Genomic DNA, 13,072 nt, shown 5'->3' with positions numbered 1-13,072 from the left:
ATGAATACTTACAGCGGGCGCACTCACCTTAAGCCCTGAGCAAAGTCCAACTCAGAAGTTCTCTGAGTCTGTGGATTTGTGGTTTGGAAGGAGGGGGCACTAAGCCAAGAGGACCCATTAAAAGGCTTTCAAAATGGGGCCTACCGTCAAAACTGGAGCCAACACTGTATTCCCTGCTCCTTCCCAGGGTCCTCCCCTCCTGCCCAGAGTACCCTTTCTCTTTGCAGACCCTTTCTCTCTTTCCCACAATCCTCCTCTCTCAGTCCTTCCTCCTTCATCTTCACCCCAAGCTTTGCCCCTTTTATCTAGAAAAACCCTCCTTCCACACCAGAATTTAACCCAACTTCAGGATGGTACTTGTCCCAAAATTGGGGTTTTGCTTGAAAGGGCAAAAGAATTCACCCACATTTACCCATCAACAGAGTCAATTGTGGTGGCCCAGATGTGATGCTTTCCTACTCTTAAAATGGAGAGAGAGCTGCTAGGTTCCCCTGTAGTCCATGAAAAACTGTCCATACTCCCACAACCACCGTGTTTCCCCAAATAAGACCTAGCCGGACCATCAGCTCTAATGCGTCTTTTGGAGCAAAAATTAATATAAGACCTGGTATTAAATTATATTAGGACCCGGTATTACATTATATTTTTATATTATATTATATTACCCGGTCTTATATCATATTATATTAGACCCGGTATTATATTTTATATTATATATTATATTATATAATATTATAAGACCGGTCTTATATTATAGCAAAATACACCGGGTCTTATGTTAATTTTTGCCCCAAAAGATGCATTAGAGCTGATGGTCTGGCTAGGTCTTATTTTCAGGGAAACATGGTATTTACAGAAAGCAAGGTTTAGCAGCACGTTACCGAACAAAACTCTCCCCAGCTTTCTGCACAGTAAAAAATAATAAAAAAAGAAATGTTAGCAGGATCACTAAGGCAACACCCTGAAGAAAGATTAAAGATTTGCTCTAGACTGGGGGCAGGGTCCAGGTAGAGGGCCCAGGGGTTGAAAGCCTAGAGCACATCACTGGTTTTCATTCAACAGCCCCTTTCCATAAAAGCATCCCATGTAGCCCTCGAGGCTCTTTGCGGGAGCACCTGCTTCTCCGGGCACAGTTCCCCACACCACTTGCCCCCACAGCCTCAGGTCTTAGGCATTGTCTACTATGACTGCAACTACAGCAGGAGCCCTGGGAATATTTGCACACAGTCCTTCCCACTAAGAACAATCCAGTCTTCTCCAGTGTTGGAAAGGAAATTTATGGTACAGGGACTTTTTAGACCTTGGTATTTTCCACAGGGAACAACCTCCAGGCAATCCCTTTTTTACCCAATTTCAACTATTATTTACAACCGTGCAGTATGTAATTTCCTTTGTTTGCTTTAAATTTAAGTATAGCTGGTATACAATACTATATTAGTTATATTTGTTTCAGGTGCACAATATAGTGATCTGACATTTTTATTCCTTACCATGTGATCACCCCACTAATTCTAGTAATCATCTGTCACCGTGCACTCTTATGACAATATTATTGACTACATTCCCCTTCCCCTTTTCACATAACATCCCACCCTCTCCCCTCTGGTAACCATCCTTTTGGTCTCTGTTCCGTGAGTCTGGTTTTGTTTTGCTTTGTTTGTTCATTTGCTTTGTTTTTTTAGAGTCCTTAACAAGAATGAGCTACATTTTTGTAATTAACCCTTAGATGACTTCGGGAAAGGGCATAATTTTCAAAACCTTTCTGAAAAAATAGACTTTATTCAATGTGTCATGGCCATAATGAGGGAAAGGCAAATAACGTTGCTCTTATCAAAAAAGCAACATGAATACAAAGGTGGGAAACATAGTATAATTGGAATTCTGCATTTAGCTTGCTACTTAAGTGGTCAAAACTAGTTTCACCCCACTTTGAATGGAATGGAAAAGGGTAAAATCCTCTTAAACCATCAAAGCAAATAAGTACGTAAATGAAACAATTTAATAAGCTTTCTATTTTTCCAGCATTTTCTAAGTGACACAGAGTTTGGAAAAAGAACATTCTGAGCCTTCAGAAAGTGATTTCAAAACAGGTATTTATTTCTAGACATCTAAGGCTATACATGCTCTCCTTGATAACATACAAGAGGTCAAGCTGTCAAGTTGTCCCCCAAAAGAGCCCAGGAAATTCTTCCTCACGTTCCCGCACAGCTTCAGTCGCTAGAGCCCACACAGGAGACAGGAAAAGGGTTTCGCTTTGTACTCACTCTTACAAAGTTGTCAGGGAACAAACCTCTCCTGCCGTTGATCTGCCCCTCCCACCAGCCTCCATCCTCCTTCCTGATGTTGGTGATGATCTCACCCACGCTGATCGTCAGCTCATCGTCGTGCTGGGCCTGGTAGTCAAACTCCACTATGGCCTCCACTGAAAGACAAGCAGGGACAAAAAAAAAGAGAGAGCACCTTAGATTGGGTGTTGGAGAAGTCTGAGGCCCAGCAGTCCTAGAAGGTTTACCAGTACGTAAGAGGGCCACACGCAGCCACCTGATTTTGGTTAACCTGAAGCCTGTAGCACAGAAACCACACAATGCCGCTCCGTGGTCAGGCACAGGCTGAGTGGCCTGCAGGTCTCAGGGCCAGCACCAGCTTCACAGGGCAAACTGCTCGACAGAAGCCCAACAACACTTGCGCCCCCCAGAGGGAGTCCAGCATGATTTCCCCAAGAGCAGAGATGGCAGATAACAGGCGCAAGCTTGGCTCTTGGGTGCCCCTTCCCTCGCCAAGACTAAGGTTGTACAAACTGTGGGCGACAGTAGTTCCCACTCTACAGAGATGATGGCCATCTCTCAGTGACGACATGTGTAAAAACAGCTAATACAGAGGCCCCGCTGGCCAAACCTATGTCTCAGATGGCAAACATCTGCAGGAACCACTGCCCTCTCAACAAGCAGATGGCTTCTCAGGCAGCCAATACCACTTTTAATTGTTCTCCCAATCTATGGTGAGCTTTTATACTTGGTAATAGGTGGAGGCAATGGACAAGAGAGACGGGCCTTCTTGTTGACAAAGAGCCTATGCAAATTAGCAGAGCTAATAAATCAAGAGATTGGTTAATTTATCCACAGATGGACTATACAATACATCTAGACTTTGGGCCTCACTTGACACCCACCTCAATCAGTCTCCTGTCCTTTCCTTTTTTAGTTGCAACTTGATATGAATAAAGGAATGAATGAATGAACAAATGAATGGCAAATGAATGAATAAAATTCGGTGAAATCTAATTAGGTGAAACCCTAAGTGGTGAATTAGCAACTCAGAAATTACAGTAAAATAATGGAAGAGGAAACGTTAAATAAGCTCTAACAAGTGCATATACAAAAATGAACTCAAAATGGATCGTAGACCTAAATGTAAGAGCTAAAACTGTAAACATTTTCATAAGAAAGCATAGGAAAAAAGCTTAGTGATCTTGGGCTTGGCAGATTTCTTCAACGGGAGACCAAAAAAAAAAAAAAAAAAAACACAATTTTTTTAAATTCAATAAATTGGGGTAGATTTTTCAGAAGAAAGGTTGGTAGGTGAGTGGGCCCCCTGCCAAACAGGTTTTGCATCTCCATTAGGAAAAAATTCCCGAAGTGCTTCCGGATCAGAAAACCCTATCCATCCAGACGAGCAGGCTCATCCATCTACTCAGAATGTTCGCTAACCCAGAGAGTTCATAAGCAACTCAAAGCGGAATTTCCTTCCCTAGATCATTTTTTCATTCCAAAATTAGCTGGCCAACTCTGCTGTCATCAATCTGCCCAGGACGAAGTTGAGTTGTGAACCGTTCTCGTCACTTACCAACAGAAAGGAGGTGCAGAAGAGCATAAACAAGATAACCCTTCCAGATCAACCTACAAGTACTAAGGCAGAAACACTCCAATTTCCTTGTCCCATGCTTGGCCCCCCCCACCCCCAGCAGTTAAAATGAGCCATCAGAACAATCAGAACCACGTCGGTTTGAAAACAGCTTTCTTCAAATTGCCTACACATGGATCTATGGAAGCTTTGCCATCAGAACGGAGATTACGGTAACCGCTATTTATGTTTCAGATACTTTTCCTGCAGTATCTCAGGTCATCGTCACAATACTGCAATGTCCATCTTCCCGATTAAAGAACCTGATGCTCAGCAAAGCAGTGAAGCTTATTTGCTGAGCCAGTGTTCTCCAACGTGGGCTGCACTCACTATAGGAGTGAGGTGGCATGATGAAAAAAAATCAGAGCATCTATTCATTTTAATTTTAAAGAGAGAAAAACTCAACTTCTCTAATATTCCATGTGCAGAATGACACTGGCTCCTTCATCCAGCCTCCGTGTCAGGCAGTCAGCCATGCCCCAAGGGCAGGGAGGGAGCAGCCTAAGGGACAGGGCACTCCTGGGCACACCCTGCAGTTCTGTGAGGCCTCTTGGTAAAGCAGCTGTATGGCTCTTACCCCTTTTAACTAAAGTCACCCTCACCTAATGGATGAGAGGCTTGAAAAGATCTGTGTCAAGAAAACAGGGGTTGCAGACAATACTCAACACACGACCAAGTAAACAAGAAAACGGTGGAGCTGCCACTTCAACTCCTGGTGGGGGCTCTTTGCCAGCCATGACGGGAGGTGAACACAAGGAGAAGCCAATCAGATCTGACAGGCAGATGACCGAAAAACGGTAAATTATCAAGACAACTTGTAATATGGGTTTTCTTCCACCCTTGATATACGTGTAAGTCACCTAATTATAATATGGAACTACTGGGATTGGCAAGATATTTAAAACTATGTACCTGAACCATGAAGACACATCTTCATTTTTCAAAAATGTCAAAAGTCCCGTACAATACTCAATGATATGTTTTCCCAAAGTTCACTAAACCCATGATAAATATTTAGAAGTTTCTCAATCAGCTAGTACAGTAATATATGCACATCACCTACAAATAAATACATATATGGAGATCATCAATTACGTTTTTAGTAACAGGTATTATTTTTTCAACAAGAAGAGGCTTGGAACACGGATGCACACTCCCCAAGGCTGACCCCATTTTAGCACGTAGAGATGAAAACTCATAGCTTTTCTGATGGGGACAGAAACTCATGGTAACTGAAGCAGCAGCACATGTGGCCTGCCTGGGGGACAAAAGGACGACAGGAAGGCTGCTAAGGAGGAATCTGGTCAAGGGCCCATCTCGACACTGAACTGAAACCCTGTGTGCGCTGGGAGACTCAGAAGCCCATCGACTTCCAGAATACAACCTTGCTTCTTCTTTCCTAAACAGCAAGTCTGGGTTTCTGCGCTCTATATGTGGACTGCACCGAGGTGAAGATGGAATGGGACAAAGGAATCTGCTTCAAGAAGATGGTCACTGGGAGGTAAACAGCTGCTGCCTGTTGTTGCAAACTGGAGAGAAGCACATCCAGTTTTGCTTCAGTCTCCCTCTTTCCATGAGCCCAAGGACACACCTTAATTGATGCCTGCTATGACTAAGGCTGGGGATTAGGGAATGGGGACTCAGGGATTAAGAAAGCATAGTCGCCTAATTTGTGGAGTCTTCCCAATACCTTATTGAGCTGGTCTTTCCTGATTGACCCTTTCTTTAGACTCCCAGACACTTAATCACATGCCCCCTGCCTGCCTTCTGGCCCCAGCTGGGCCCTGGGTGCCTCTCATCACCCTTGGCATTGAGGCAGTTCCATGCTGTGGAGGCTGCACTGTGTCTCCGCCTCCCAGGGCCCCTGTAAATGCCTTCCGGGTATGGATCACCCTTAGTTCTGTTACAGCCCAGTATGAGCGTCCGTGACATGCAATAGGTGCTCAATAAAGCTTTAATAAACCGACTGCTCAGCTTGCATTTTGTAACAGCAGGTAGTTCTCTGCCCAACAAAGATGCTACTAAAATGCCAAGTGTCAATCACATTTTTGCAAATTGAGTCAGATTCTTCAGTGTACTAAAGGAGCTTGCTATTTAAAGGATCCTGTGGTTGATTCTTTTGTAACATGAATAATCACTTCCTGCTTTACCTTTCCTGTCAAGATGAATTTTTACATATCAGGTTTGTCTAAGAGGAGGAAGCCTATGTATGGCTTTGCTAAGAGCTCCTAAGTCATGAGGCTCTGTCTCTCCTACCCCCTCTAAGGGCTCTTTCCTGTGCCCATTGCAAGCCTTTGAAAGGCCCAGGACTCTGCTGTACGCAACACTATCACTCGCCACAGGTGGCTACCGAGTACTTGAAGCGTGGCTAGTCCGAGATGTGCTATAAAACAGGCAGCAAGTTGCAAAGACTTACTAGGAAAAGGATAATGGAGAATAGCTCACTAATTTTTATTCTGATTACATGCAGAAGGGATAATATTTTAGATAATGCTGGGTTAAATAAACATATTATTTGAGTTCATTTCACTCGTTTCTTTTTATTCTATGGATGTGGCTACTAGAACATTTAAAACTACTTATGTGGCTTGTACTATATTTCTTTGGACAGAGATGGTTCAGGATAATATTTGGCAAGCGGGAGATCAAGAGTTCGCATTGTACAAACCCACTGGAAACCTTCACTAGAGCCCATGAGAAAGTCTGTGCCCCCACCTTCTCCCCCCGCCCCCAACCCATTTCCTTGGCTTCAGGAAGCTGCAGTAGCTACAGCAAGGATAAAACATTACCTAAGATTTTTTTTAATGGTACCGTTCAGGCAACCACCTCTGGACATAAGCACAAAATTAAAACATCAAGCGCAATAGACTATATCAGAGGTATAATTAGGGCAGCATTAAACAAAATCCCATATTTAAAGACACCACAAATTTACAAAACTTAAGAACATCTGCCTGTCAGAAAAGTACCACCCTCCAGCTGCCTGCTCTGCCAAAAGCCAGCCTCCACAAGTTTGTTACATCTACTGGCACTGCAAAAGCCCAAAGCCACAGTTAACGGGTGTCTGCGAAGAGAGAGAGCCAGGGCAGATAAAAGATCTGCTTCGAAAGGCAGAAGGCGTCAACATCCCCCTCTCAGGCCTGCACTTTCACACTTGCTGGAATGTCTCCTCCCCCAAAAGATGAAATAGGTGGTTTGTAACCGTCGGTTGGCTAAGCCAGCCGCCAAGCACCTTCTCACAGCAAACTTCTCACGGTGGCGATTCAGAGGGCCTGCTGGGTGACCCCAGCCCCCCCTCCCACCTCTCTGCACAGAACTTCCTCTCTCCTGGTGCTCAGCTCACCAAGCTGCGAGTTCTTGGTGGCTCAGCCCAGTCAGACTGCAAGCTCCCTCTGGGACAAGACCTTATCTTTTCCAGGATCCCAGTTCCTTAGCCGAGCATCGTGCCTGGCTCCATAAATATCTGAATGGACCAGAAAGCATGGAGGAGAATGAAAGTTGACAATTAATTTCCTCTGGCCACATATACCTGTAGAGGATGTTGCAAACGTCTCAGTGTAGTTTTCAGCTTAAGAATTTTAGAAGCAGAAATGTCACACTTATTCTGCTTTTACACTTATTTCACTTTGTGAATTTTAAAGAATAAATGTCTGATGTTAATGTTTTGTTGCGGTCCTCTAAAGAGAGCATGGGAAATCGGGAAGAATTTTTTGCCCAAAAAGATTTCACCAAAAAAAGAGCATGACTGCTGATCGTTAGATAGAAAGAACGTTAGTTATCATCTTGTCAAATCCTTTTCTTAATTTTACAGATGAGGAACTGAGGCCTGGAAGGTTCCGTGACTGAGGCTTAGAGAGAGCGACAGCTAAGTAATAGCAACGTCAAGACTAGGACTAAGCTCGCCCAAATGACAGTCCAGGTGAGAGAAGGAGACATCTCTAGTGAAAAGGAGGGAAACTGAGACCAGTGAGAGACAGATTTCCACGGCATTGGTTTGTTTTTTTCTTACATGCTGTTATCATGTTGTGCTGTGAGGGTTTTCCTGTCCGACCCCCGGAATGGGAGCCTTTAAAGAGCAGATCTGAGTATCCCCTCCCCATTGACTGGGGTCTGGCACATAGGAGGTGCTCAATAAAAGTTGGTGAATGTGTGCATGCCCTGAGAAAGCATTACCCCCAAACCGCAGCTTATCATTAAGCACAATGAAATGCAGTTTCAAATGTGAGCCCCGTTATTTGACTTAGAGGCTAGAGAAAGTCAAAGATCCCATGACCTGTTAGTCACAAAACAAGTATGGCCGACTGGTCCAAGCCTCTCGAGTGCTACTGTGATCAGCCTTGACTCCAGTCCCACCTCTGCTAAGACCACTGGCCCGGACAGCAGTGGGGTCCTCGATCAAAAATGAGGACGTGATGCAGAGCCACGGCTGTCGCCCTGCTCCCTCATCAGGGAAGTGCTTCACAAAGCCTGGGGGTTGAGTCCCTCACAGCCTGCATTCAGAAGCCTTTGCTTCACCAGGCCTCTCCCAAGGAGCCAGAAACAATGAGTTATTAAACACTTCCCGACTAAAATTAACCCTTGCAAACCTAATGCACAGCTCTTTGAAGAACGTGCATTAGATAGACTGGATAAAAAAAATAACTTGGCCAGAAAAAGACTTTTTAAATGAAAGAGAAAGTGTGCAGATGATATTGCAGGAGAAAAAAAACTAGCAAGGAAAAAAGACAATTGCTTTTAGTTGGCTAAAGCTGTATAGAGAATGGTCCTATACAATAAACGTGGAGGGAAAATAAACTGCATCTTAGAAAACAATTTAATAAAAAGTCAGTTAAGTCAAAATAGTTTAGCCACTTGCAAAAAAACATAACCCTTTTTTTAAGTAGAAGAGAGAAAGAACATGAACGTTGCTTTACATAAATTTGACAGTTTTAAGTAAAAAAATGGCTTGAGAATAAGTAGAGATAGTTATTTTTTCCCTGACTTTATAACGACGGCCTGGTTGTCAGACTCAAAGGAGACCCCAAGATAGATGCCTAATTAGAAGGGGATCCCCATTTTTCTCAGTGAGAAAGTCCAAAACATTTTGGGCCAACCAAACTTTAAAAGGGAAGAAGAAACAGTCAAATGTCTACTTACACTATGTATTGTTTTACTTAGAGATAATGTAAAATAAAATTAGAAAACATTGCCTCCCAACACACCCTCTCATTTCATGAACCAATTTTATTCGACAGACACTATATGGGTGGCTGAAATACATTTGATTATGGATAAGGTATCTAAAAGGTTTGCTTTATACAAAATTAATTCACAGAGCCCTGTAGTACAAGATACTTTGTAAAGACTAACAGAACACAGCTCTGGCTTTTCTCAAGAATAGTATGGGGTGGGGATGGAGAACTGGCTTTATTGTTGGACATGTTATATGAAAAAAGAAAGGCCTAGCTGTTGATTTCAGTGTAGCTAAGCTGAAGCAGCTTTAAGAGGCAAGAATGTTTAGAAGAGTGGGGAACCGGGTCAAAAGAAGGGAGTAAAGAACAATTCCACAGAAAACCACGGTCAGTCTGCCCGGTGGGGGTTGGGGGACAAGGCTAAGTCACTGCATAGCCTTCTGTTAACAAGAAATGTCTGGTAAGAGAAAGTAGACAGGGAGGTGACAGGAAACCACAGTGAGCCTTCGTTGCCTTCCCTGGCACATTTAGTGTCCCTGCTCAGGCGTCATTTATACCCCCAGGTACAATCCTGCCAAAGTGTGAGCCCCGGGAAGAAAGAGGGGAAGGTGCAAACTGAAGCGTGTGGGCCTCCTAAAGGAAAAGTCACACTGTCCAATGCATCTTCCTCCCTCCAGCGCTGAGCTGACTACTTGGTAGCATCAGGCACTCGAGAAATGCTTGTTGTTGAATGGGGAGAAACTTGCAAGGACGATTTTGACAAGAAGCTGAGAATTCAAGATGGGATCTGAGACCAATGCACAGGGCTGAAAGCAGAAGACAAGAAAAAACCACGGCTCTTCAGAGCAGTCTAGAATGTCACTGCCAGAAGCATAACTTTGAGCTCCCCAACATCCAACCTGGAGACGACATTGCAACACCATCACGCGTGAGTTATTAGGAATGGTGCATTTGATGGTTTCATCATAAGTTGACTGTATGATGTTACACAGCAAAGGTGAGTCTGTCAACATTGTAACTACCGGTGGTTTGCAAGTCTTGGTTGGCATTTTCAATAGCTAAACAATTTGAACTAAAAGTTGCTATCTGGGTATCCACTTCAAGAAGGTTTTCTTAATCAACTACGTTCGTTGTAAATACTCTGTCACAGTATCAGAAAACCACTTAGTAAGTATGTACCCCTACAAATCAACATAAAACAGAAGTGAACTGAAAAGCCAACATTTTTCTTTCCTTTGAAGGTTATAATTTAAAGTTGAACAAACAGAATAATATCTAAATACACTGGACTGGGGTTTAAAATTTTTCAAACCTTTTCCAAAACTGAAACATGAGGTTAACAAAAGTAAAATGAAAAAGATCAGCAGGCCCACATCAAAAGACTCTAGAAGGGTGACCCGCGAAGAGCAACATGCAATTTTTTCCCAGAAATAATTACATTAAATCTCTAAATAGGATTTTTCCATTAAAAAAAAAGAAGCCAGGTAGCCTTGGAGAAATGGCTGCCTCTAGGTCTGGGAGAGGAAAGATGACAAGCTTGAAACATCTTGTCAAAAACAAGAAACATCTTGTCAAAGCAAGGAAGCCACAAATGGGACAATATGAGTATTGGTAAGAATAACTGCAATAGATTGAAACACATCAAATCGGTTTGATGTCTCAAATCGATATGCTATGTGATCCATGCTTCGTAGCGATATTTTTGTTAAAAATCAATGGTCATCTTTGGAGAACGCTAGGGAACCTGCTCACTGTTCAGAAAAAAATGGTAAATTAAGGGAAAGAATCAAACATTGTCCTGCCTTTCCCATATAGATTCAGGATAACCAATAGTTAACGAGGACCTATTTCTCTGTATAGGAGTATTCTGGCTAATAAATGAAGAAGGAATGAGAGAATTAGACAATCAACATTTTGCAACCTCTAATGTAATCGAGGACCTGGGCAATGGTCAGTAACGGCCGCTAACATTACAAAAAGAGAGACGACCAGGCTTCAAAAGCCTCATATCAGAAGTATGTGCCACCCCTGAAAAGCATTCTTGCCAAAGAACTAAATCTGAGTGGGATCAAGCCTCTAGATTTACTGCCGGTTTACCAGGTTGTAGAGGGTGCCCAAGAATATATTAGATAGCACCCTAAGGTGCAGTCAACAAAATACAGGCTGCAGACAACTCTACCAGCAAATGACTTAGTTTCTTGAACCAAAAGAAAAATTGCAAAGGAAAAAGAAAAGGTGTGGGAACCTAGATTAAAAGAGACTCAGAGAAACCAACCAATTACAAAGTATGGACCTTCCAAATCCAGATTTGAACAAATGTCTTTTAAAATATTTTAACTATGTGTAATAACTGGATGCTGGAACTGGATGCCTGATAAGGAAACATTGTTCATTGTTGTGGATGTAAAAATGATAATGTGATTACGGTTTTGAAAAGAGTCCTTATCTTTAAGAAATGCGTGCTGAAACACTTCCGGATTGTTAAAATGCTCTACGTGTGCAAGTAGAAGAATAACGTTCTGCACTGAACCTAGAAGATGAAGAGAAAAACGCTGGCGTAACTTGAGCTGAAAAGGAACATGGCTTCTGAAAGGCTACAAGATATTAAGTGTGTATGTGTCTATGTGCTGTGTCTTTCAATACCTGACTTCATTATTAAAGGCACTATCTAACAAATATTTTGAAATAAAGAATGGACTCAAAAGTATTTTTCCTTTTCAGTGCTACACTTTATTCTCTGGAAATAATTATAAAATACATACCCCTCAAGGAACCAAAATTGTGATTAGCACCCTACATGTAAGACACACATTATAAAAGAAACCCTGAGGCAACTGGGACTTAAACGGTATTTGCTTTGGAGGTTATACAATGCTTAATTCTAATTCCTTTGTTAAATTATACTTTTAGCTACTTAAAAAATATGAAAAGCAACAAGCACAGTCCAAAGTGTGTTCTCTGCCACACGTCTGTGAGTGTGGACCTTGGAACAGAGCTGCGAGGCCGCTTCTGGGAACATTCTGAATTTGGATTGTTGTTGTTTTGTGTGTGTGTGAGGAGTGAGGACATAACTTCATTTTTATCTGTTACATTTTATGTCTTTTCTTTTTTTCATTCCGCTTTAGTGAGATATAATTGACAAACAACATTGCATACAACGTATAGAATGTTTAAGGTATACAACGTAGTGATGAGCTACGCTGATATTGCAATAATACCATTACCACAAACAGGTTTGTTAACACAACCTTCACCTCACATAATTACCATTTTGTAGAGTTGATGATAAGGGTGAGAACATGTAAGATCGATTCTCAAGTGTACAATGTTGTTGTTAGCCATAGGCACCCAGATCCCCCTTATTACTGGCAACTTGTACTCTGACCAACAACTCCCCATTTCCCCTACCCCACTCTCAACCCCTGACAACCACCAGTCTGCTGTTTCCAGGAGCTTGGCTTTTTTAGATTCCACAAAGTGATACCATACAGTATTTGTCTTTCTCTGTCTGACTTATTTCACTTAGCATAATGCCCTCAAGGTTCATCTGTGGTGTTGCAAATGTCAGGATTTCCTTCTTTTTATGGCTGAATAATATTCCATTGTATATACATACCACATTTCCTTTATCCATTCATCCACACGTGGGTTGGCTATTGTGAATAATACTGCAATGAACGGGGGCACGCAGACAGGTCTTCGAGATACTGATTTCATTTCCTTCAGATAAGTACCCAGAAGTGGGATTGCTGGATCATATTGGTAGTTCTATTTTTAAGTTTTTGAGGAACCTTCATACTGTTTTCCATAGTGGCCGCACCAATTTAGATTCTGATTTGGGGTTTCTTGAGATGAGTTTTGTATAAGGAAAGTTGTGGTTTTGGTTGTTTAGGTGTAAAAGTGATACCGTCATTATGGTTTTTAAGAGTCCTCATCTTTAAGAAACGTGTGCTGAAACATAGCAGATCACCTGCCTAGCCCTTGGCTCCCCGCTCTCTGAG

The 13,072-nt window shown here is 42.4% G+C and overlaps 1 protein-coding gene across 3 annotated transcripts in view; it reads right to left on the bottom strand.

Annotated features, from left to right (window-relative positions):
- Window positions 1-13,072, bottom strand: part of SH3KBP1 (SH3 domain containing kinase binding protein 1) — a 322,980-nt gene that overhangs the window by 279,503 nt on the left and 30,405 nt on the right. For all 3 annotated transcript variants that reach the window (XM_033112693.1, XM_033112681.1, XM_033112673.1), the window contains exon 2: window positions 2,265-2,422. In XM_033112693.1, the coding sequence (XP_032968584.1) occupies window positions 2,265-2,422 (158 nt within the window). The remainder of the gene's footprint in view (window positions 1-2,264; window positions 2,423-13,072) is intronic.

The sequence above is a fragment of the Rhinolophus ferrumequinum genome, chromosome X, assembly GCF_004115265.2.
Source record: "Rhinolophus ferrumequinum isolate MPI-CBG mRhiFer1 chromosome X, mRhiFer1_v1.p, whole genome shotgun sequence".
NCBI classification, from domain to species: domain Eukaryota; kingdom Metazoa; phylum Chordata; class Mammalia; order Chiroptera; family Rhinolophidae; genus Rhinolophus; species Rhinolophus ferrumequinum.
Note: the sequence above shows the minus strand (reverse complement) of the source record. Positions and strands in the feature narration are given on the sequence as shown.